Source organism: Thermobia domestica, chromosome 5 (assembly GCF_964235325.1).
Source record: "Thermobia domestica chromosome 5, izTheDome1.hap1.1, whole genome shotgun sequence".
NCBI classification, from domain to species: Eukaryota; Metazoa; Arthropoda; class Insecta; order Zygentoma; family Lepismatidae; genus Thermobia; species Thermobia domestica.
The window spans coordinates 238,094,647-238,114,520 of record NC_137458.1 but is presented as its reverse complement, the minus strand read 5'-3'; the positions used below and the strand labels follow the sequence as shown (position 1 = coordinate 238,114,520).

The following is a 19,874-nucleotide window of genomic DNA, read 5'->3' as shown; positions in this document are numbered from 1 at the left end:
TGGTCTATGTATCGTCTGCTTGTTTATAAACAATAGCAGATGTCGTCTGTAAACATGTGCTCATGCTGTATTGTGGGGATCCTACACAGTTACATACAACACATATATATATTGAGAACTTCCCTGCGTCGTGCCTTAGTTGTGGGGATGGAAGTGTTATGACGCAAGAAAGCACCTTCCATCCACTATCTGAAATGGATGGGAATTTACATCTAATCGTAATATTGTTTTGCGAGAGGTTGAACTGTTAAATCAATAACTCCAATTTCACTAGGATAATCGTGTATTTCCATTCTATAAATCAGGTGTAGTGTAATGTTTGTATAGACTAACAAGTATGTCATACGCAGTCAGATCACAGGACCGGCATATCTGATGATTTAATCACAGGCAACAATACAGAGTGGGAACACATACCTGTTGATGTTCTCTGCTCCTGGATGACTATAACTGGGACGTTCCACCTTCTGGATCTATCCTGGAACTCACGTGCCCACAGATTCAATGATGAGTTCTCCGTAGATTGTAGTTGACCATCTAAACGTTATAATTCTCCTTGGTTTTAATTACTGCAGTGAGAAGAAGAGACAGACCATAACTGTGCTGTCTATGTGGTAAGTTACTGTAGCTTCTCGTTCGATCTACTCATTGACCTCAAGACTTAGGTACAATGAACTGCCTCTCAACTAAGACTAATTTCGAGTGATCGACTAATCTCCACTGATCCACCAATCTCAACTGCCCCTGGTTCCATCCTTCACAAGGTTTTTATTTCGTGTTCCAGACGGTGGAATCTGCAACCTCATGTCTGGAAATCTCTCTGTTGTCCCATCTGTTTGAAGAAACTTCAGTTTCTTCATTGTCACGCGATGACCGAAATCCCCGGACAGCCTGTGTCTGCAAATCTGACTGTTATGCCATACCCGAAATTGTGTCTGTGTTTACAAGATGTTACAATTTCTTGTTACAACGAATTTTCTTAATTAAAGTTTACATTTCTTTTCTCAATACATCAGTTTCTTAATTTTGCAAAATCTTGTCTCGTGTATGTTATCCAATTATTACATAAATGTAAACAAACCATCGCTTAATGAGGTTTTGAAGTGTTTTTCTGTCTACACAATTTCTTCATGTTGTTTCATCAAGTTAACAGATGTAAGGTTTGAATTTTAATAGAATACAATTTTGATATAATTTAAACAAGAAAAAACTTAATCACCTAAAATTCCCTATGGGTGACAATATTATATGTATAAATTTTCCTAGTTTTTCTAGTTATCGTGTATATAATCAATATGATTATGCATTTTTGTTAATGCACATGTAAGATTTTGTATATTGGGGCTCCTGCATGGATTTTTCTTGTACTTCTTTCCTATAGAGGTTTTTCCTATTTTTCACCAATTTGTACACGCTTCCTTCCCACCTTCCTTCCACCAATTTATAACACTTTTGACCTTTCGTCTCTTCTCAGTCCTTCACCATAACCGAACTTCTGGTTTTCATTTTTTTCTTCTTCTTTTATTTCTTCGCCTTCACATTAAGACAATCAGGTCACATTTTCTGACGTTTACCACTTCCATTACAGCAACTTCGCATATACACTCAATAATTATTTCTAAATGAAATTTCTACTTTACTTCACAGTTTTGTGCTTTAGGCTGAAGAGGACACATGATTAATGAAAGTGAATGGGTATGAAAAAAATGATGGAATGAGAATGTAGAAGAGACAAGAGAATTCAGTGACACGATAATATCCACCACAAGCGTACATAACCAGGCATTGAATCAGGGATCCCTCTTACCAGGAATACCTAGTCACCATGCCCCCCTTATACTTGTTATTAGTTTGGTACACTATTCACGTTAGCGAAGATTGAGAATTAATTCTGTTTAACTAAATTTCCTCGGCCTGCCTTCCTCACCAAAGTTTCAGTACTTTGTTGCAGATATCTTCACATTCTTTTAGAAGGTTTCCATCGTTAATCATGTCAAATAAATAGTGCAGACTTCTGTTGATTATCTTCTGCTCCCAGATTATCAATCATGCATTCGAATACTATGTGTTCTAATGTCTGTAGTTTCCGCACTGACATTATTCGACATTTATTTCAAATCCAAATAGGTCCATGACCACCAGTTTTTAGAATTATACTCTTTTATCTTCAATCTTTCTTCCACTGCTGGTAAAAGTTTAAAACTTGCCTTGTTTCTGTTGAATTTTCCTATTCTCTTTGTCATTTTGCCATTTTTCAATTGTAAATTTTTGCATTCCTTTTCTTACAGAAATCCCTTCAATTGTTTCAACTGCTCTTGTGTTATTTCCTTTCCTTTTCGCAATATATGTGTGCTCTCTTTTGGATTGCTATATATAAGGGTTTTTATTCCTTGAGGAGATTTTCGCCCAGCGAGATTTACGCAAAAAGAGATTTTGACACTCGAGGATTTGGGCGGCGATGTTTCAGCCACGAAATTTCCATAACCAAGTGTCGACGTTAGAATTGCTTTATTATACAATGACATTACATCTAATGATATTTTACATTCTCTGTTCGTTATGCTGTTTTTGGTCTTTCCTGCTATCGTTTCAATATTAGCTCTTTGTATGGATTTGTAGAGAGTTGCTTGTGAGTTTATTACCGAATAACATGTTTCTGGTCGTATTGAAAGATTTATTACACAATTTCCCCAATTTCTCTATGATTATTTCCTTTTAATTCGAAGTGTCTTTTCAAAGTTCCAGTGATTATAAAGACTGTCATCTGCGTACCCAATCACATCTGGTGTTTCCTCCATTTGATTCGAGAGATTTCCAAACATACTTGTATTACGATGCGCCAGAAACCAAAACTCACTGACCAATTCTTAGATACATCTCTCCGTAGGATTTTCTCTATTTTGTCTCGTGGCACGCATATTTTACCCTTCTTTTCTCTTATAAGCATCCAATATGTTCCCGACTTTATCATGGCGGAGGAATGGTATGCTGGCTTCCCCGACCTCAGCTCCTTGGACTATGGTCTATGGTCCAAATGGGAATCCAAAATCTGCTCGAAACAACACTCTGATATTGTATCCCTGATACGTGCTCTTCATACAGTATTTCCTTCAAAATTGATGCATGTTTCCATTGACAATTGATCAACACGTTTACGGAGTGAATCCCTGCGTCGGACACTTTAACACGTTTACTACCAGCAGTTACACGAAATATCTACATGTCCAGACCAGATAGCTTTTAATGCTTATAGCCAGTAACTCCAAATTAAAACCTTCCTCAATGAAAGTTGATTTTACTCTTACCTATACTCCTATCTAAAATTTACCAATTTCTTCATATGTTATTCTAGGGTTGCCAGATTTTTCAAAGCGAAAAAAAGAAAGATTTTACTATTTCGGAGGGAGGGGGGACAAGAAAGATATGAGATATTCAAAATTTACATATAACAAACACTTATGTAATCTCACGTAGTAACGTAGAATAATTATAACTGGAAGCTTCGGCAGTTTCATTAAAGATAACTTCAACAAATAAACACAAAAACGTATACTATAATTCCCAGTGGGAGCTCATATGCTTCGGATCTCACGTGAAGCTCTAGATCCTCTTCTCATGTAGCCTCGGGGCTGAAAGGCACGTTGAACTCAAATCCAACCAACCAAGTATGTTACACAAATCTTTGTTGTCTTGTTAAACAATTGTATTTTAGTGAAGACTTTGTTTCTCTCGACTGTCCCACATCCTTGATTATATATTCAGAAAATTCTTGCAGGACATACCAAAAGCCATAACAATTTGGAGTTTCGTTTTGCTGTAATTAATTTACAGTAGCTTGTATTCTTGACATTAGTATATCGATTGATTGAAAAAGCTATTTCATCGACGGTGTTGACAAACGAAGGCTAAGATGCTGGAACTAAGTAATTCTGAAACATAAGGATGGGATGCCAGTTAAAATAGGAGATGAGAAGGCAGTCTGTTGAATTATCTCTCTGAATACTAAGTAACATCCTTGGGTTGCGTTGTTAACAGTGTGTGAGAATTAACTTCTTTATTTAAAAAAAAAAAAAAAAAAAAAAAAGCCCTAAGTTTAAAAAAAAAATTAAATTGCACAATATTTTGTACCTTCAATTAGGTACAAAAAATGAGTTAGAGTGAGAAACAACTTCATTAGTATCACTAAATAAAGGACAAGTTCTAAAAAAAAATCCGTAAGTAACCATTAAAAGGAAAACAAATTCTTTCACTCAATAGCAAATGAACTGTAAAAATTACAATGACAATTAATTGGTGGTATTTAAAACTGGAATAAAGTTTACGGAATACTCTGTGTAAAACTGCATTATGTATGAAAACTCAAAGTTACATTTGAAGATGAGAAAGAGAGGGTCCAGTGAGAGAGAGAGACAAACACTAACACACACACACACAAAAAACTCTGAAGAAGATCTCCATGTTGGCCTACATCGAAATATTCAATCAATTCATATATTAATGAGTTGGTAACTCTGTCTCTAACAAAACTGGTGTTTCCGCTAATAAACATCTCACTTTCGCACATTGTTTATACCCCAAACTTTGAGTGATGGATATATATTCTAGGTGATCATCTTACCAGGTGTGTGAGTTGAAATTTGCCGGTTTTTTCGAGACAGAAAACACTGAATATTCAGGGAATCTCACAATTTCTTTATTCAAAATAATGACCATTGGATTCTACACACTTTGCCCATCTTTTAGGCAAATCATGGATACCATCCAAAAAAAAAAAAACTTTTTCGAGCCAAAATATTCGACGAGCCATTTTTCGGCGTCTTCAAAATTAGCGAAGCGCTGCTCTGCAAGTGAGTGTCCCATCGAGGCGAAAAGGTGATAGTCCGACGGGGCGAGGTCTGGAGAGTACGGCGGGTGCGGTAATATTTCCCAATTAAGTGTTTTTAATGTGTCCTGCACCAGTTTAGCGGTATGAGATGGCGCGTTGTCATGTTGCATGATAACCTTGCCATGTCTTCGGGCCCATTCCGCCCGTTTTTCGATCAACACATGATTCAAATTAATAATTTGTTGTCTGTAGCGATCCGTATTCACTGTTTCACCAGGTCTTAATAACTTGTAGTACACACACCACACTGGTCCCACCAAACACAGAACATTGTCTTACGGCCAAAGCGATTTGGCCTTGCCGTCGATGGGCCGGCTTCACCAGGTGCAAGCCATGATTTTTTTCCCTTCGGATTCTTAAAATAAATCCATTTTTCGTCCCCCGTGACAATTCGATGCAAAAATGATTTCCTTTCGAACCGTTGAAGCAGGATTTCACACACGATTTGTCGCTTTTCCATTTGTATATCCGTCAGTTGGTGTGACACCCATTTTTCATACTTCTGGATCTTTCCCATGGCTTTTAAACGTTGGGAAATTGCTCCTCGAGTCACATTTAGTGTTTGTGCTAATGTTGCTTGCGATTGGGTTGGGTCTTCATCTAATAACGCCTGCAATTTCTCGCCTTTGAACTTCACTGGGATGTTCCTTGTCTGTCAAATCGAAATCTCCACTTTTAAATTGACGAAACCATGTCTCGCATGTTCTAATCTCTGGAGCATGTTCACCGTTGGTTTCTACCAGCAACCGATGAACTTCAGCTGCTTTTTTCTTTTGATGAAATAAGAACATCAATCCATGCCGCAAATGCGATTTACTTGGAACGAAACTCGCCATAGTCACTGAGGTAAACAACTCTGACGCTATTCTGTTGGCCGAATGTGACTTGTATATTTTTGAAGGTTAATATTTACAGAAACAAATGACGTACATGCCGCATCATAGAAATGTATACATATTGCTAGAGACATCTAACGGTAAAACCGTCAAACTTCAACTAACATAATTGTGCACATTTAAAATGACAGAAATATACATTCACAGCACTGATTATTCTGCCAAAACTCACTTTTAGTTTTCCAAAATATACTATGCATAAGTATTGGAAGTCTTATAATATATTAATAATACATTAATGTATTATTAATAAGTAATTATGTAAGTCTTATAATACATATAATACATAGTCGGATACATACATTTTCATTGTATGTTTAATACGCTGTTATGTAAATTAGTGAAGAATAAGTAAAATCACATTCCTTAGCGCATTTGTGTTTTATTTAATGATAATTTCGATGTCACGATTAACAAAGCACAAATACGCTAGTTTACGTGATTTTAATAATTCTTATAGAATGGTTACGTCTGTCTGTCAGTAGTTATCTGAGCAACAACGGTAAGAGATATGGTGAAGCACTTTTGGAAGTCGGTTTAGCGTCCCAAGAATAGGTTCTATATCATCCGTAAACCCTCTATTTAAGCCAGAAGTGGTAGAAATAACTATTTCCATGTTCGCCACAATATACAAGGGTTGGATTTTTAGTAATGGCAACACTGCTATACATATACTCAGGAACAAAGCAATCCATTAAAATTCATACCAGCGGTAGGTTAGATGCCGACCCTTCCTCAGAGCACACGAACTCGCCTGCTCTCCCCTCCATGCGCGCGCAGCGCCAGCAGTTAAGAAGGCAGTTATGAGTCAGTTCTTGTTGACTACAGTTACGCTGAGTGCTAGCGGAATACACTCATGTTTACGAAGCAAGATCAGAGAACCTGGGTGAAAATGGAATGTGCTAGAGGTAGGAATGCAAAACAATGCTACGAAGTATTGCAAGATGTTTAATGCAAGTGCATTACCATACCGTACAGTAGCAAGGTGGGTCAAAGCGTTTAATAACGGACGACAAAATGTCACAGACATGCCTCGCTCCGGCCATCCTCCTGTAAGTGGAGAAGATGTGCAGAACGTAAACGCGTTAGTGCTAGCGGATCGGAACGCCACGATTTGTCAGTTGGCCAACGATACAGGACTAGCGCATTCGACTGTGCTGAAAATTCTGAAGAACAACCTGGAATTGCGTAAAATCGGCTGAAAGTGGGTTCCGCATGATGCCGCTCGAACACACTTGGAGCGATATCAACGTGAAGGTGAGTCCTTCTTACGGCGGATCATTGCTATTGATGAGACCTGGGCCAGAGCGTATGAACCACAGCTGAAACGGCAATCAAACGAGTGGCGTCATCCTGGGTCACCGAGGAAAACAACAGCTCGGAATACGCCAACCAATGTGAAAGCTATGCTCATCATTGTATACGGCTGGGATGGTATAATCATAAACCATACCGTGCCCCAAGGACACACCGTTAGTGCAGAGTACTACTGCATTTTTTTTTTTTTTTTTTTTGCAAAACAATCTGCGAGACGACGCCACTTCCTGACGAACCCACCCATCATTCTGCATGACAACGCAAGGGCACATTCAGCAGGTGTGGTCACTGATTTGCTGCATCGTTGGGGCTGGGAAGTGCTGTATCACCCCCCGTAATATCCTTATTTAAGTCCCAGCGACTACAACCTCTTCCCGAAGATGAAGGAACTATTTCGTGGGACACACTTCCGTACAGTTGATGATCTTCTCCGGGTGACTGATCACTCCATCCGCACTATCCAGAGATTACACACTGACAGCGGCTTCCACATCACTAGGAACGCGTGATTACATTGAAGGCCTGTAAAACTTCGAACTTTGTAAGTACTCTACTTCTCAAGATATATCGTTGTTGTCATTACTAAAAATCCAACCCTTGTAAAAATCTGTAAGAAATAGCGACAAGCGGTTTTCTTGAACTGATTCAGTGTCTCAAGAAAAGATGCCATCTTTAGCCACATCTCTCTATTAAAACGGAAAGTAATAGAAATTTATTACTACTTCTGGTTTCACTATTGATCCTTAGGAGATAGCGAAAAGATGTTTTCTGACGTGAATTCAGCACTTTACTAGCAAACGTTCTGCGCAAGCACAGGACATTATTGTTGTCTGAATGATTGAATATGATACAAAATTTAAAATATTTATGGCTAGTCTATTTTATATTTTTTTAGCTTTTATTATTTTTTTCCAAAGTATTCGATTTTATTTACAATGTATTTCCTATGGAAGAAATTTTTAAAAATTTTTGCAACATCACACTCCTGAAATTTTTGAAGTCGGTACCCCCTCATTTCAGCTCTGGGGTGATCTACAAATTTTATTTTGGTTTCAATATTCTTCTATTGAGGTATCTACTACCTCCTGAAAATTTGGTGCATGTATTCCCTGAAATCACAAAGAGAGTCACTTTTATTTTTTTTTATTTTTTTTTTTTTACATATATGTCCTCCCTTCCCCTCCCCTACATTGTGCCGTCAAAGTAAAATGATGAAAACATCCCAGGTCCGAACCTTATCTATGTTGAAAGTTTGATCAAGATCGGTCGGGTGGTTCAAGGCAGGGTTGGCAGAAACCATGGTTTTTACTGAAAAAAAAAAAAAAACGGTTTTTTGGTTTAAACCAGTTTTTTTTTTTTTTTTGTTTAAACCTGATTTTTTTGGTTTAAATAATTTACCTTATGTATTTGTATCACATATGGACAGAAATAAGGTTGTTTCTATGTTTTGTTGCTTGGTGTTATTATGCAACAATCGGGTTATACATGAAGAGGTCACATAAGCTTAAAGCGGAATCCAAACCGCTTCTCGGCTTACATCCGAGAGAAATTGTCCTCCATTTGAACTCGAAACCGGGACTAATTGGCCACAAATGCGATACGTCTGCCGACTCACTCATGAAGGAAAAATGAAAATGAAATGAAATTTTTGAGTTTTATGTCCCACGGTTATGCCGGTTAGGCTAAAGGAGACGGTGATGATGAGAGATAAATGAAATGGTGGAATGAACAAAGTGGGAGGAAACGGGAGAACCCCGAGAAAACCCACGCACACGGTGTTTGTCCACCACAAAGTTCACTTGGCGAGAGCAGGGTTTGAACCCGGAACCCCAAACACCAGAAGTGAACGCTCTACCACTGAGCCACCGCGTCCCCTCACTCACGAAGGACTCCTGGTAAAAAAAATACGTTTTACCGATCCTCACATACTTGTTAATATAGCTGTCAAGAGTCATTTTAGAAGGACAAAAAGATAAGTGAAACCATTATACAGAATTATATGGACAATTTCAAAGTAGTGCAGAGTACAGAAGAACTATTTCAATCCAAGTTAGTTCACTGCGACTATTATTAGTCCAAGTTAAAGAAATACGACGACTTAATTTGCATATCTGTAAGAAAAGTGAATAAAGATAAGAATTGTTTGAGTCCACTTCGGCTCTGACCCATTTATACATAAATAGATACCAAAGATACTTCTGATTTTAATAAATGCCTCTCGTGGGGTTTGTATGACCCCCCCCCCCAAAAAAAAAACAAGTACGACATTTCGATGTATTTTATCAATAGTAAACATTATTAAAATGAAATAATATTTAGAATTTTTCTTTCATTGCAATCGCATAGCAATAATAATAAACCAGGGTTGGCAAAAACCATGGTTTTTATTGAAAACACCGGTTTTTTGGTTTAAAACTTTTTTTTTTTTTTTTGTTTAAACCAGATTTTTCTGGTTTAAATAATTTGCTCTATGTATTTATATTACATATGGACAGAAATAAGTTTGTTTCGCCTTGCTGTTATTACGCAATAACAGGGTTATGCTGGAAGGGATCTTATAAGCTTAAAGCGGGATCCAAACAGCTTTCCGGCTTACTTCCGAGAGAAATTGTCCTCCATTTGGACTCGAAACCGGGACTAATTGGCCACAAATGCAATGAGTCTGCCGACTCACTCACGAAGGACTCCTGATAAAAATACGCTGTACTGATCTTTACATACTTGTTTAATATAATTGTCAAAAGTCATTTCAGGACAAAAAGATAAATAGTTACACAAGTGAAACCATTATACAGAATTACATATAAATCGGGAAACTCCTGCGTTAGCTATTGGGAAAATCCTGTTATTACTTTAAATGCAAAACAAATCCTGTTATTGCTTTGCATGTAAAATCTAAGGTCAGCGTATCAATCAATACGCCAAAACTGAGGTATTAAATTCCAAATTTAGTATGTAGATATCATTCAATAAAATTAAAACGAAGTCCAATCCAAGCTAATGTTGGAAGCTACGTAGGCAGTCGATAAATTTTGCAATGTCTATCAGTACATTTAGGCAACCTTTGCTTCTTTATAAAACTACAAGCATTCAAGCAAGCAAAAACATACAATTTGGCTTCGTTTCGTATGTTTAGGCTTAACATCTTTATGTAATACCGAGGTTTATAAAGACTTTCGCTTTAAAGTGACATCCAAATCGCCACTTGGTTTACACATGAAAGAAGGGTTGTGGTTCGAACGAGAATTGAACATGGGACACCTTGATTAAAAGGTGAAAAGGAGATAAAACTAATGCAGATGGTTTGATATGTGGAAACGTCACCATGAAGTTCACATGATTTAAAGCATTTTTCGTTCTTTTTTTCTTTTTGGTTTAAACCAGCCAACCCTGGTTCAAGGGTTACGAAGTTTTATTTATTTTTTTTATAATTCCCCTCCTCCCCCTCCCCTAAGTTCTACCGTCAAAGTGAATAGCTAAAAACACTCCCAGGCACGCATCTACGAGTAGGTCAAAAATTTGATCGAGATTGGTCGGGTGATTCAAGAGTCAGAAACATAGTCACTTTCAGTTTGGATCTGAAGTTTTTTGTTCACAAACATCGCTATTAATATATAGATTCCTCTTTTGCAACCGGAAGAAATATCTTAACCCTCTATTGCAACCAAAAGTCACAGATGAACTATTCTAGTTTCAGTGTTCAATTTGCATAGTTTGGAAGTCTACCGTAGTTTCATATTGATAAAAGAAACTAGCTTGTTTTCGTGAAGAGCTTCAAATGACCACCAGCAGTGCAACGTAGCGGTCACCAATCAAATACTGGAATTCCAGTGGATCCAATTCATTCCGTACATCAGTATGAGATCCCATCAACCTGCATGTAGTCTTGTTTAAAACCTACGGTCCATGATACAGGATCTAATTGGCACCATGTTTTATCGGAGCACGCTACATTTTGTTGGTTCCAGCTAATCCAATTAAGACGTTGTCAGGAGTCGTAATGTTAACAAAGGCATTGTAAGGAGCAATCTGTTCCTCAGCTCATGAAAGCTAAAGAACACTGCATATATGTTCTATATCTCCTACATTAAACGTGAGTGCAATTTAGTCCAGTGTCAGTTACCATGAGAAAATCTATGAGAATTTGGTAATTAAGTGATCTACTGCTTGATTTATATATAAAGAATCTAACTACTGCTTCGTAGTTCGCATTCTGACCAAACACACACTTTCACTTGAGTTCGGTGTTTAGTCATTTGGACCACATGAACTCTGCCACAATTCCTGTTTTGTTTGGATAGGTCAGGGTCTGTACTTTTAAATGCATATCTTCCACTGTTGCAGCAGTTCAAGTTTTATTTTCGGGATTGCAAGCAAGATCATATACCATCCAAGTGAATTTCACACATGCTCAATGAGGAATTGATCTGACGATTAGTCCGTGTAAGTAAACGATGTATTTGGTGTACCAGAAAGCTCTTATATAGCAATGCGTGCAATTTACGTTCAGTGGCCAAAAACCAATATCTAATAATACTAGGTTGTACGTTTCTTATATGACTTTTTTTTTTTTTTTTTTAACATCTTGTTACACCTTGTATGTCATTGGTCAGTTTCATGCGGTTACGCCGTGATAATAGGTCCGTGAACTTGGCCCCCCCACTTTGAGCACTAACGATAAAATTAGTGTCAATCGTTAGTGCATCGTTAGTGCTTCTTAGTGCACCAACCCCTAACGTTAGTGCTTAATTAGTGTAAAAGCTACAAGCAAAAAACCTTTGGGGGGGCCAAGTTCACGCTGCCCCCCACTTCAAGCACTAACGAAATAACTAGTGTCATTCGTTAGTGCATCGTTAGTGCTTCCTAGTGCACCAACCCGTGACGTTAGTGCTTCATTAGTGTAGGCTCTAGAGCCAAAACAATGGTACACGCTGCCCCCCCCCACTTCAAGCAATAAGGAAAGGAACAGTGCCGTTCGTTAGTGCATCGTTAGTGCTTCAAGAAAATACTAAAAGTTTCGGTAGTGCTTCACTATTAGTATAGATATAGCCAATTATAAGTCACGAAACTCCCATAAGAAATGCATGGGGAATTTTTCATTGCGTCAAATTACCGCCAAATTCCAAAGCACTATTGACCTCTTCTAGTGCAATCGTTAGTGCATCGTTAGCGCTTCTTACTGCAAAAACCGCTAACGCTAGTGCTTCATTAGTGTAGGAGTTATAAAGAAAAAAACATTTGGGGGGGCCAAGTTCACGTTGCCCCCCCACTTCAAGCATTAACGATAAAATTAGTACCATTCGTTAGTGCATCGTTAGTGCTTCTAGAAAACACTTATAGTTTCGTTAGTGCTTAAATATTAGTGTGGTTATGACTTATTACATGTCACGAACTCCCATATGAAATGCATGGGGAATTTTTCATTGCGTCGAATTACCACCGAATACAAAAGCACTAATGAATTCTTGTAGTGCAATCGTTAGTGCATCGTTAGTGCTTCTTAGTGCACCAACCCTAACATTAGTGCTTCATTAGTACAGGAACTACAAGTAAAAAACACTTTGGCGTGAACTTGGCCCCCCCACTTTGAGCACTAACGAAAAGATTAGTGCCATTCGTTAGTATATCGTTAGTGCTTCAAGAAAATACTAATAGTTTCGTTAGTGCTTCATTATTAGTGTAGATATAGCCAATTGTAAGTCACGAAACTCCCATAAGAAATGCATGGGGAATTTTTCATTGCGTTAAATTACCGCCAAATTCAAAAGCACTAATGAATTCTTGTAGTGCAATCGTTAGTGCATCGTTAGTACTTCTTAGTGCACCAACCCTAACGTTAGTGCTTCATTAGTGTAGGAACTACAAGTGAAAATCCCTTTGGGCCTAGCGTGAACTTGGCCCCCCACTTTGAGCACTAACGAAAAGATTAGTGCCATTAGTTAGTATATCGTTAGTGCTTCAAGAAAATACTAATAGTTTCGTTAGTGCTTCATTATTAGTGTAGATATAGCCAATTGTAAGTCACGAAACTCCCATAAGAAATGCATGGGGAATTTTTCATTGCGTTAAATTACCGCCAAATTCAAAAGCACTAATGATCTCTTTTAGTGCAATCGTTAGTGCATCGTTAGTACTTTGTAGTGCACCAACCCTAACGTTAGTGCTTCATTAGTGTAGGAACTACAAGTGAAAACCCTTTGGGCCTAGCGTGAACTTGCCCCCCCCCCCACTTTGAGCATTAACGAAAAGGTTATTACCATTCGATAGTGCATCGTTAGTGCTTGTAGAAAATACTAATAGTTTCGTTAGTGCTTCACTATTAGTGTAGATATAGCCAATTATAAGTCACGAAGCTCCCATAAGAAATACATGGGGTATTTTTCATTGTGTTAAATTCCCGAACGTAATAGTAATCATTACACTAATATATTGTTATTAGTGCTTTTAAATTTGGTGGAAGAATTTTAGAGAGTGGAAAATGCTACGTGTCTAAATTTAGCCCCGCACGCATCTCAAATACTAAAGAAACGTTCGACATGTTAGTGCATCGTTAGTACCCATTAGTACACTAAACTCTAACGTTAGTGCTTTGATTCAACTCTATATTAGTGAACATTATTTGCAAGACTAAATTGAAATTTTTCTAATTCTACAATTATTGTCCTACAAAGGTGAGATAGACGTCAAAAGTTAGTGCATCCTTATTGCTTCCTGAAACACGAAGCATTAGTGTTAGCGCGATTATAGTTTAAGAGTTATAAGTGAATAACTCACTCTGTGCTAAATTTAATTTTAGCAAATTTTACAATAATTGTCTCACAAAGGTGGAATAATCGTCAAAGGTTAGTACAGCGTTAATACTCCAAAAATCTCTAACGTTAGTGAAATTGTAGTTTGGGAATTATTAATGAAATTGTAGTTTGGGAAATTGCACGCATTGCTATATAAGAGCTTTCTGGTACACCAAATACATCGTTTACTTACACGGACTAATCGTCAGATCAATTCCTCATTGAGCATGTGTGAAATTCACTTGGATGGTATATGATCTTGCTTGCAATCCCGAAAATAAAACTTGAACTGCTGCAACAGTGGAAGATATGCATTTAAAAGTACAGACCCTGACCTATCCAAACAAAACAGGAATTGTGGCAGAGTTCATGTGGTCCAAATGACTAAACACCGAACTCAAGTGAAAGTGTGTGTTTGGTCAGAATGCGAACTACGAAGCAGTAGTTAGATTCTTTATATATAAATCAAGCAGTAGATCACTTAATTACCAAATTCTCATAGATTTTCTCATGGTAACTGACACTGGACTAAATTGCACTCACGTTTAATGTAGGAGATATAGAACATATATGCAGTGTTCTTTAGCTTTCATGAGCTGAGGAACAGATTGCTCCTTACAATGCCTTTGTTAACATTACGACTCCTGACAACGTCTTAATTGGATTAGCTGGAACCAACAAAATGTAGCGTGCTCCGATAAAACATGGTGCCAATTAGATCCTGTATCATGGACCGTAGGTTTTAAACAAGACTACATGCAGGTTGATGGGATCTCATACTGATGTACGGAATGAATTGGATCCACTGGAATTCCAGTATTTGATTGGTGACCGCTACGTTGCACTGCTGGTGGTCATTTGAAGCTCTTCACGAAAACAAGCTAGTTTCTTTTATCAATATGAAACTACGGTAGACTTCCAAACTATGCAAATTGAACACTGAAACTAGAATAGTTCATCTGTGACTTTTGGTTGCAATAGAGGGTTAAGATATTTCTTCCGGTTGCAAAAGAGGAATCTATATATTAATAGCGATGTTTGTGAACAAAAAACTTCAGATCCAAACTGAAAGTGACTATGTTTCTGACTCTTGAATCACCCGACCAATCTCGATCAAATTTTTGACCTACTCGTAGATGCGTGCCTGGGAGTGTTTTTAGCTATTCACTTTGACGGTAGAACTTAGGGGAGGGGGAGGAGGGGAATTATAAAAAAAATAAATAAAACTTCGTAACCCTTGAACCAGGGTTGGCTGGTTTAAACCAAAAAGAAAAAAAGAACGAAAAATGCTTTAAATCATGTGAACTTCATGGTGACGTTTCCACATATCAAACCATCTGCATTAGTTTTATCTCCTTTTCACCTTTTAATCAAGGTGTCCCATGTTCAATTCTCGTTCGAACCACAACCCTTCTTTCATGTGTAAACCAAGTGGCGATTTGGATGTCACTTTAAAGCGAAAGTCTTTATAAACCTCGGTATTACATAAAGATGTTAAGCCTAAACATACGAAACGAAGCCAAATTGTATGTTTTTGCTTCGCACTAACGAAACTATTAGTATTTTCTTGAAGCACTAACGATATACTAACGAATGGCACTAATCTTTTCGTTAGTGCTCAAAGTGGGGGGGGAAGTTCACGCTAAACCCAAAGTGTTTTTTACTTGTAGTTCCTGTACTAATGAAGCACTAATGTTATGGTTGGTGCACTAAGAAGCACTAACGATGCACTAAGGATTACACTAAAAGAGATCATTAGTGATTTTGTATTCGGCGGTAATTTAACGCAATGAAAAATTCCCCATGCATTTCTTATGGGAGTTTCGTGACTTACAATTGGCTATATCTACACTAATAATGAAGCACTAACGAAACTATTAGTATTTTCTTGAAGCACTAACGATATACTAACGAATGGCACTAATCTTTTCGTTAGTGCTCAAAGTGGGGGGCCAAGTTCTCGCTAGGCCCAAAGGGTTTTTCACTTGTAGTTCCTACACTAATGAAGCACTAACGTTAGGGTTGGTGCACTACAAAGTACTAACGATGCACTAACGATTGCACTAAAAGAGATCATTAGTGCTTTTGAATTTGGCGGTAATTTAACGCAATGAAAAATTCCCCATGCACTTCTTATGGGAGTTTCGTGACTTACAATTGGCTATATCTACACTAATAATGAAGCACTAACGAAACTATTAGTATTTTCTTGAAGCACTAACGATATACTAACGAATGGCACTAATCTTTTCGTTAGTGCTCAAAGTGGGGGGGCCAAGTTCACGCTAGGCCCAAAGTGTTTTTTACTTGTAGTTCCTGTACTAATGAAGCACTAATGTTATGGTCGGTGCACTAAGAAGCACTAACGATGCACTAAGGATTACATTAAAAGAGATCATTAGTGCTTTTGTATTCGGCGGTAATTTAACGCAATGAAAAATTCCCCATGCATTTCTTACGGGAGTTTCGTGACTTACAATTGGCTATATCTACATTAATAATGAAGCACTAACGAAACTATTAGTATTTTCTTGAAGCACTAACGATATACTAACTAATGGCACTAATCTTTTCGTTAGTGCTCAAAGTGGGGGGGCCAAGTTCACGCTAGGCCCAAAGGGATTTTCACTTGTAGTTCCTACACTAATGAAGCACTAACGTTAGGGTTGGTGCACTACGAAGTACTAACGATGCACTAACGATTGCACTAAAAGAGATCATTAGTGCTTTTGAATTTGGCGGTAATTTAACGCAATGAAAAATTCCCCATGCATTTCTTATGGGAGTTTCGTGACTTACAATTGGCTATATCTACACTAATAATGAAGCACTAACGAAACTATTAGTATTTTCTTGAAGCACTAACGATATACTAACGAATGGCACTAATATTTTCGTTAGTGCTCAAAGTGGGGGGGCCAAGTTCACGCTAGGCCCAAAGTGTTTTTTACTTGTAGTTCCTGTACTAATGAAGCACTAATGTTAGGGTTGGTGCACTAAGAAGCACTAACGATGCACTAACGATTGCACTACAAAAATTCATTAGTGCTTTTGTATTCGGCGGTAATTCGACGCAATGAAAAATTCCCCATGCATTTCTTATGGGAGTTTCGTGACATGTAATAAGTCATAACCACACTAATATTTAAGCACTAACGAAACTATAAGTGTTTTCTAGAAGCACTAACGATGCACTAACGAATGGTACTAATTTTATCGTTAATGCTTGAAGTGGGGGGGCAACGTGAACTTGGCCCCCCCAAATGTTTTTTCTTTATAACTCCTACACTAATGAAGCACTAACGTTAGCGGTTTTTGCAGTAAGAAGCGCTAACGATGCACTAACGATTGCACTAGAAGAGGTCAATAGTGCTTTGGAATTTGGCGGTAATTTGACGCAATGAAAAATTCCCCATGCATTTCTTATGGGAGTTTCGTGACTTATAATTGGCTATATCTATACTAATAGTGAAGCACTAACGAAACTTTTAGTATTTTCTTGAAGCACTAACGATGCACTAACGAACGGCACTATTCCTTTCCTTATTGCTTGAAGTAGGGGGGGCAGCGTGTACCATTGTTTTGGCTCTAGAGCCTACACTAATGAAGCACTAACGTCACGGGTTGGTGCACTAGGAAGCACTAACGATGCACTAACGAATGGCACTAGTTATTTCGTTAGTGCTTGAAGTGGGGGGGCAGCGTGAACTTGGCCCCCCCAAAGGTTTTTTTGCTTGTAGCTCCTACACTAATTAAGCACTAACGTTAAGGGTTGGTGCTCTAAGAAGCACTAACGATGCAGTAACGATTGACACTAATTTTATCGTTAGTGCTCAAAGTGGGGGGGCCAAGTTCACGGACCTCGTGATAATTGGTAGTCTGTAGCTCCGGAGGATTGTAGTTCCTATTGGTAGAAGTTATACCCAAATTGATGTAATAGTTTCGGAGATAGCTTGAACAAATATAAAAACTCACATTCTCTTTTACAATATAGTAAGAAATGTGTTAGTCACTATCAGAAGTTATGACGCTATCGGTGCAACAATTAAAATCTTCCAGGTAGCTTCTGGTACATATTTTATTTTATTAAATTAAATTTAGATTATGTCGGACAGTGTTTTTACGAAAATTAAATTTCTTTTCAACATGACCACATAATTTTCTCATACATGAATACATACCTTTGATCTTTAATTCTAGGATGGATGCAAACAGTTGAAGAAAGCTGGTACAAAAGAGGGGGCTATTCGATGCAAAGAAGACTGTAAGTGTCCAGGAGCTCTTCGATGCAAAGACGACTGTTCATGTCCAGGAGCTAAAGATAGAACTGACAGGATGGGATCAAGAGGCGCACCACAACCCCATGTAAAACAAGGGTTTGAAATATGTGGGAGAAGAGAATCAGTGGGACGAGATACAGCTGGTAAACGAAGAGCCGACTCTTCAGGAATGGGAGAATCAGTATATGTAAGTCGAGCAAGTGACGGAAGATCTAGAGGCGGGAAGAAGTCAAGGTCGTCCAGAACTGGTGGGAGTGGCATGTATGATACTGGTATTAGTTTTGTGAAAGAACCATCGCCTATGTTTGCCACCACTGATGAGTACGATACTGAATTCGCAGGAGGTTTGGTGCTTAAAACTGATCTAACAGATGCAGGAGAACCGTTACGTCCAGATGTAGATACAGAGACATCAATTCCAGAATTGTTAAAGCTTGTAATGGAATCTGGTTATGGAACCCCACTGGAAGATATTTTAGCGACCCTTAATAAAGGTGAGAGAAAGAGACGAAAAGACAAAATAAAATCCACAAATAAACATAATAGATATGCAGTAAGTAGAGACAGATCAAGAGATGAATTATATCTTAATAACCCTTCGGATTTGAAGCACATTTTAAATGAGTTGTTACGTAAAACATCTAGTCAGAATGTACGAGCGGCCAGTGGGGATGGTCAACGCACTGATAGAGAAAAAGATAAATCAAAAAATAGAAAGGTAAAGAACCATACACATAGACGAGACAGAATGGATGGGGAACACCCACATGTATTAAATCCAAGAAAGAGTGATAAGCATAAGCCTTTAACATCATCTTGTTCAGATAGTAAATTACATCAAAAACATTATCATGGGGAAAATGAGGATTCCCAAAGAAATAAGCCGATGACATCCAGAGAATTTAGTCACAAATCTTGTAATGCTCAGAGCGGCTCTGCTGATACCATAAGGGACAAAAGAAATATTAAAGATATCGATAAGAAACCAAAGCCGCTAGGACCTTATACTAATACTGATAGCGAAATTAAAGGGAAAAGAAAAACAAGTGAGGATCAGATATCACTTGCTAGTACTAGACTTAAGAAAAAACGAAATGTATCTAGGAGTTCTAATTCACAGAATGTTATATCTCGAGCAGATAAATATGAACGACAACATGGTATTAAGAACTCTGATAATGATGTTCCCCGTAAAGAGCTTGTTCCTTACTCTAATGTTTCCTGCGCTTCCTGGCGAGGTGATAAGCTTGTAGAATTATATCATAATACATCTCTTAAAACTGATACGGAAACTAGAGTATCGGACCAAAGTTTCGATGTGAGAGAAACAAGACAATTACGTTCTCGATTGATTCAACCGGTGAGATCTATCACCACACATTGTAGTGATCGAAAATTTAGTCGATTGTTCCCAAATGAGACAACAGACAGTTATTTTACACTTTCAGGTGAGGAAATTGAGGAAGAACCAGAAGAAGAAGGAGAGCCTATAAGACCGAAAAAGAGATCCAAGAAACCTGTTATTCGTTTCGACTTCCGAAATATTCCATTCGTGGTGGGAAAGGTAAGAACATTTTTCTTATTTATTTATTTATTTATTTATTTATTTATTTATTTATTTATTTATTTATTTATTTATTCTTAATGTGTACTCTAATGTAATGTGCGCAAGAGGAGAATAAAACGCTTTCGTGGTGCTCTCTTG

At 37.8% G+C, this 19,874-nt stretch overlaps 1 protein-coding gene across 3 annotated transcripts in view; it reads left to right on the top strand.

Annotated features, from left to right (window-relative positions):
- The window catches only part of LOC145686475 (uncharacterized), a 134,857-nt gene that overhangs the window by 71,586 nt on the left and 43,397 nt on the right, over positions 1–19,874 (top strand). For 2 of the 3 annotated variants that reach the window (XM_081759820.1, XM_081759819.1), the window contains one exon: positions 18,090–19,733. In XM_081759820.1, coding sequence (XP_081615946.1) covers positions 18,090–19,733 — 1,644 coding nt within the window. The remainder of the gene's footprint in view (positions 1–18,089; positions 19,734–19,874) is intronic. The other variant, XM_081759821.1, reaches the window with a different exon arrangement.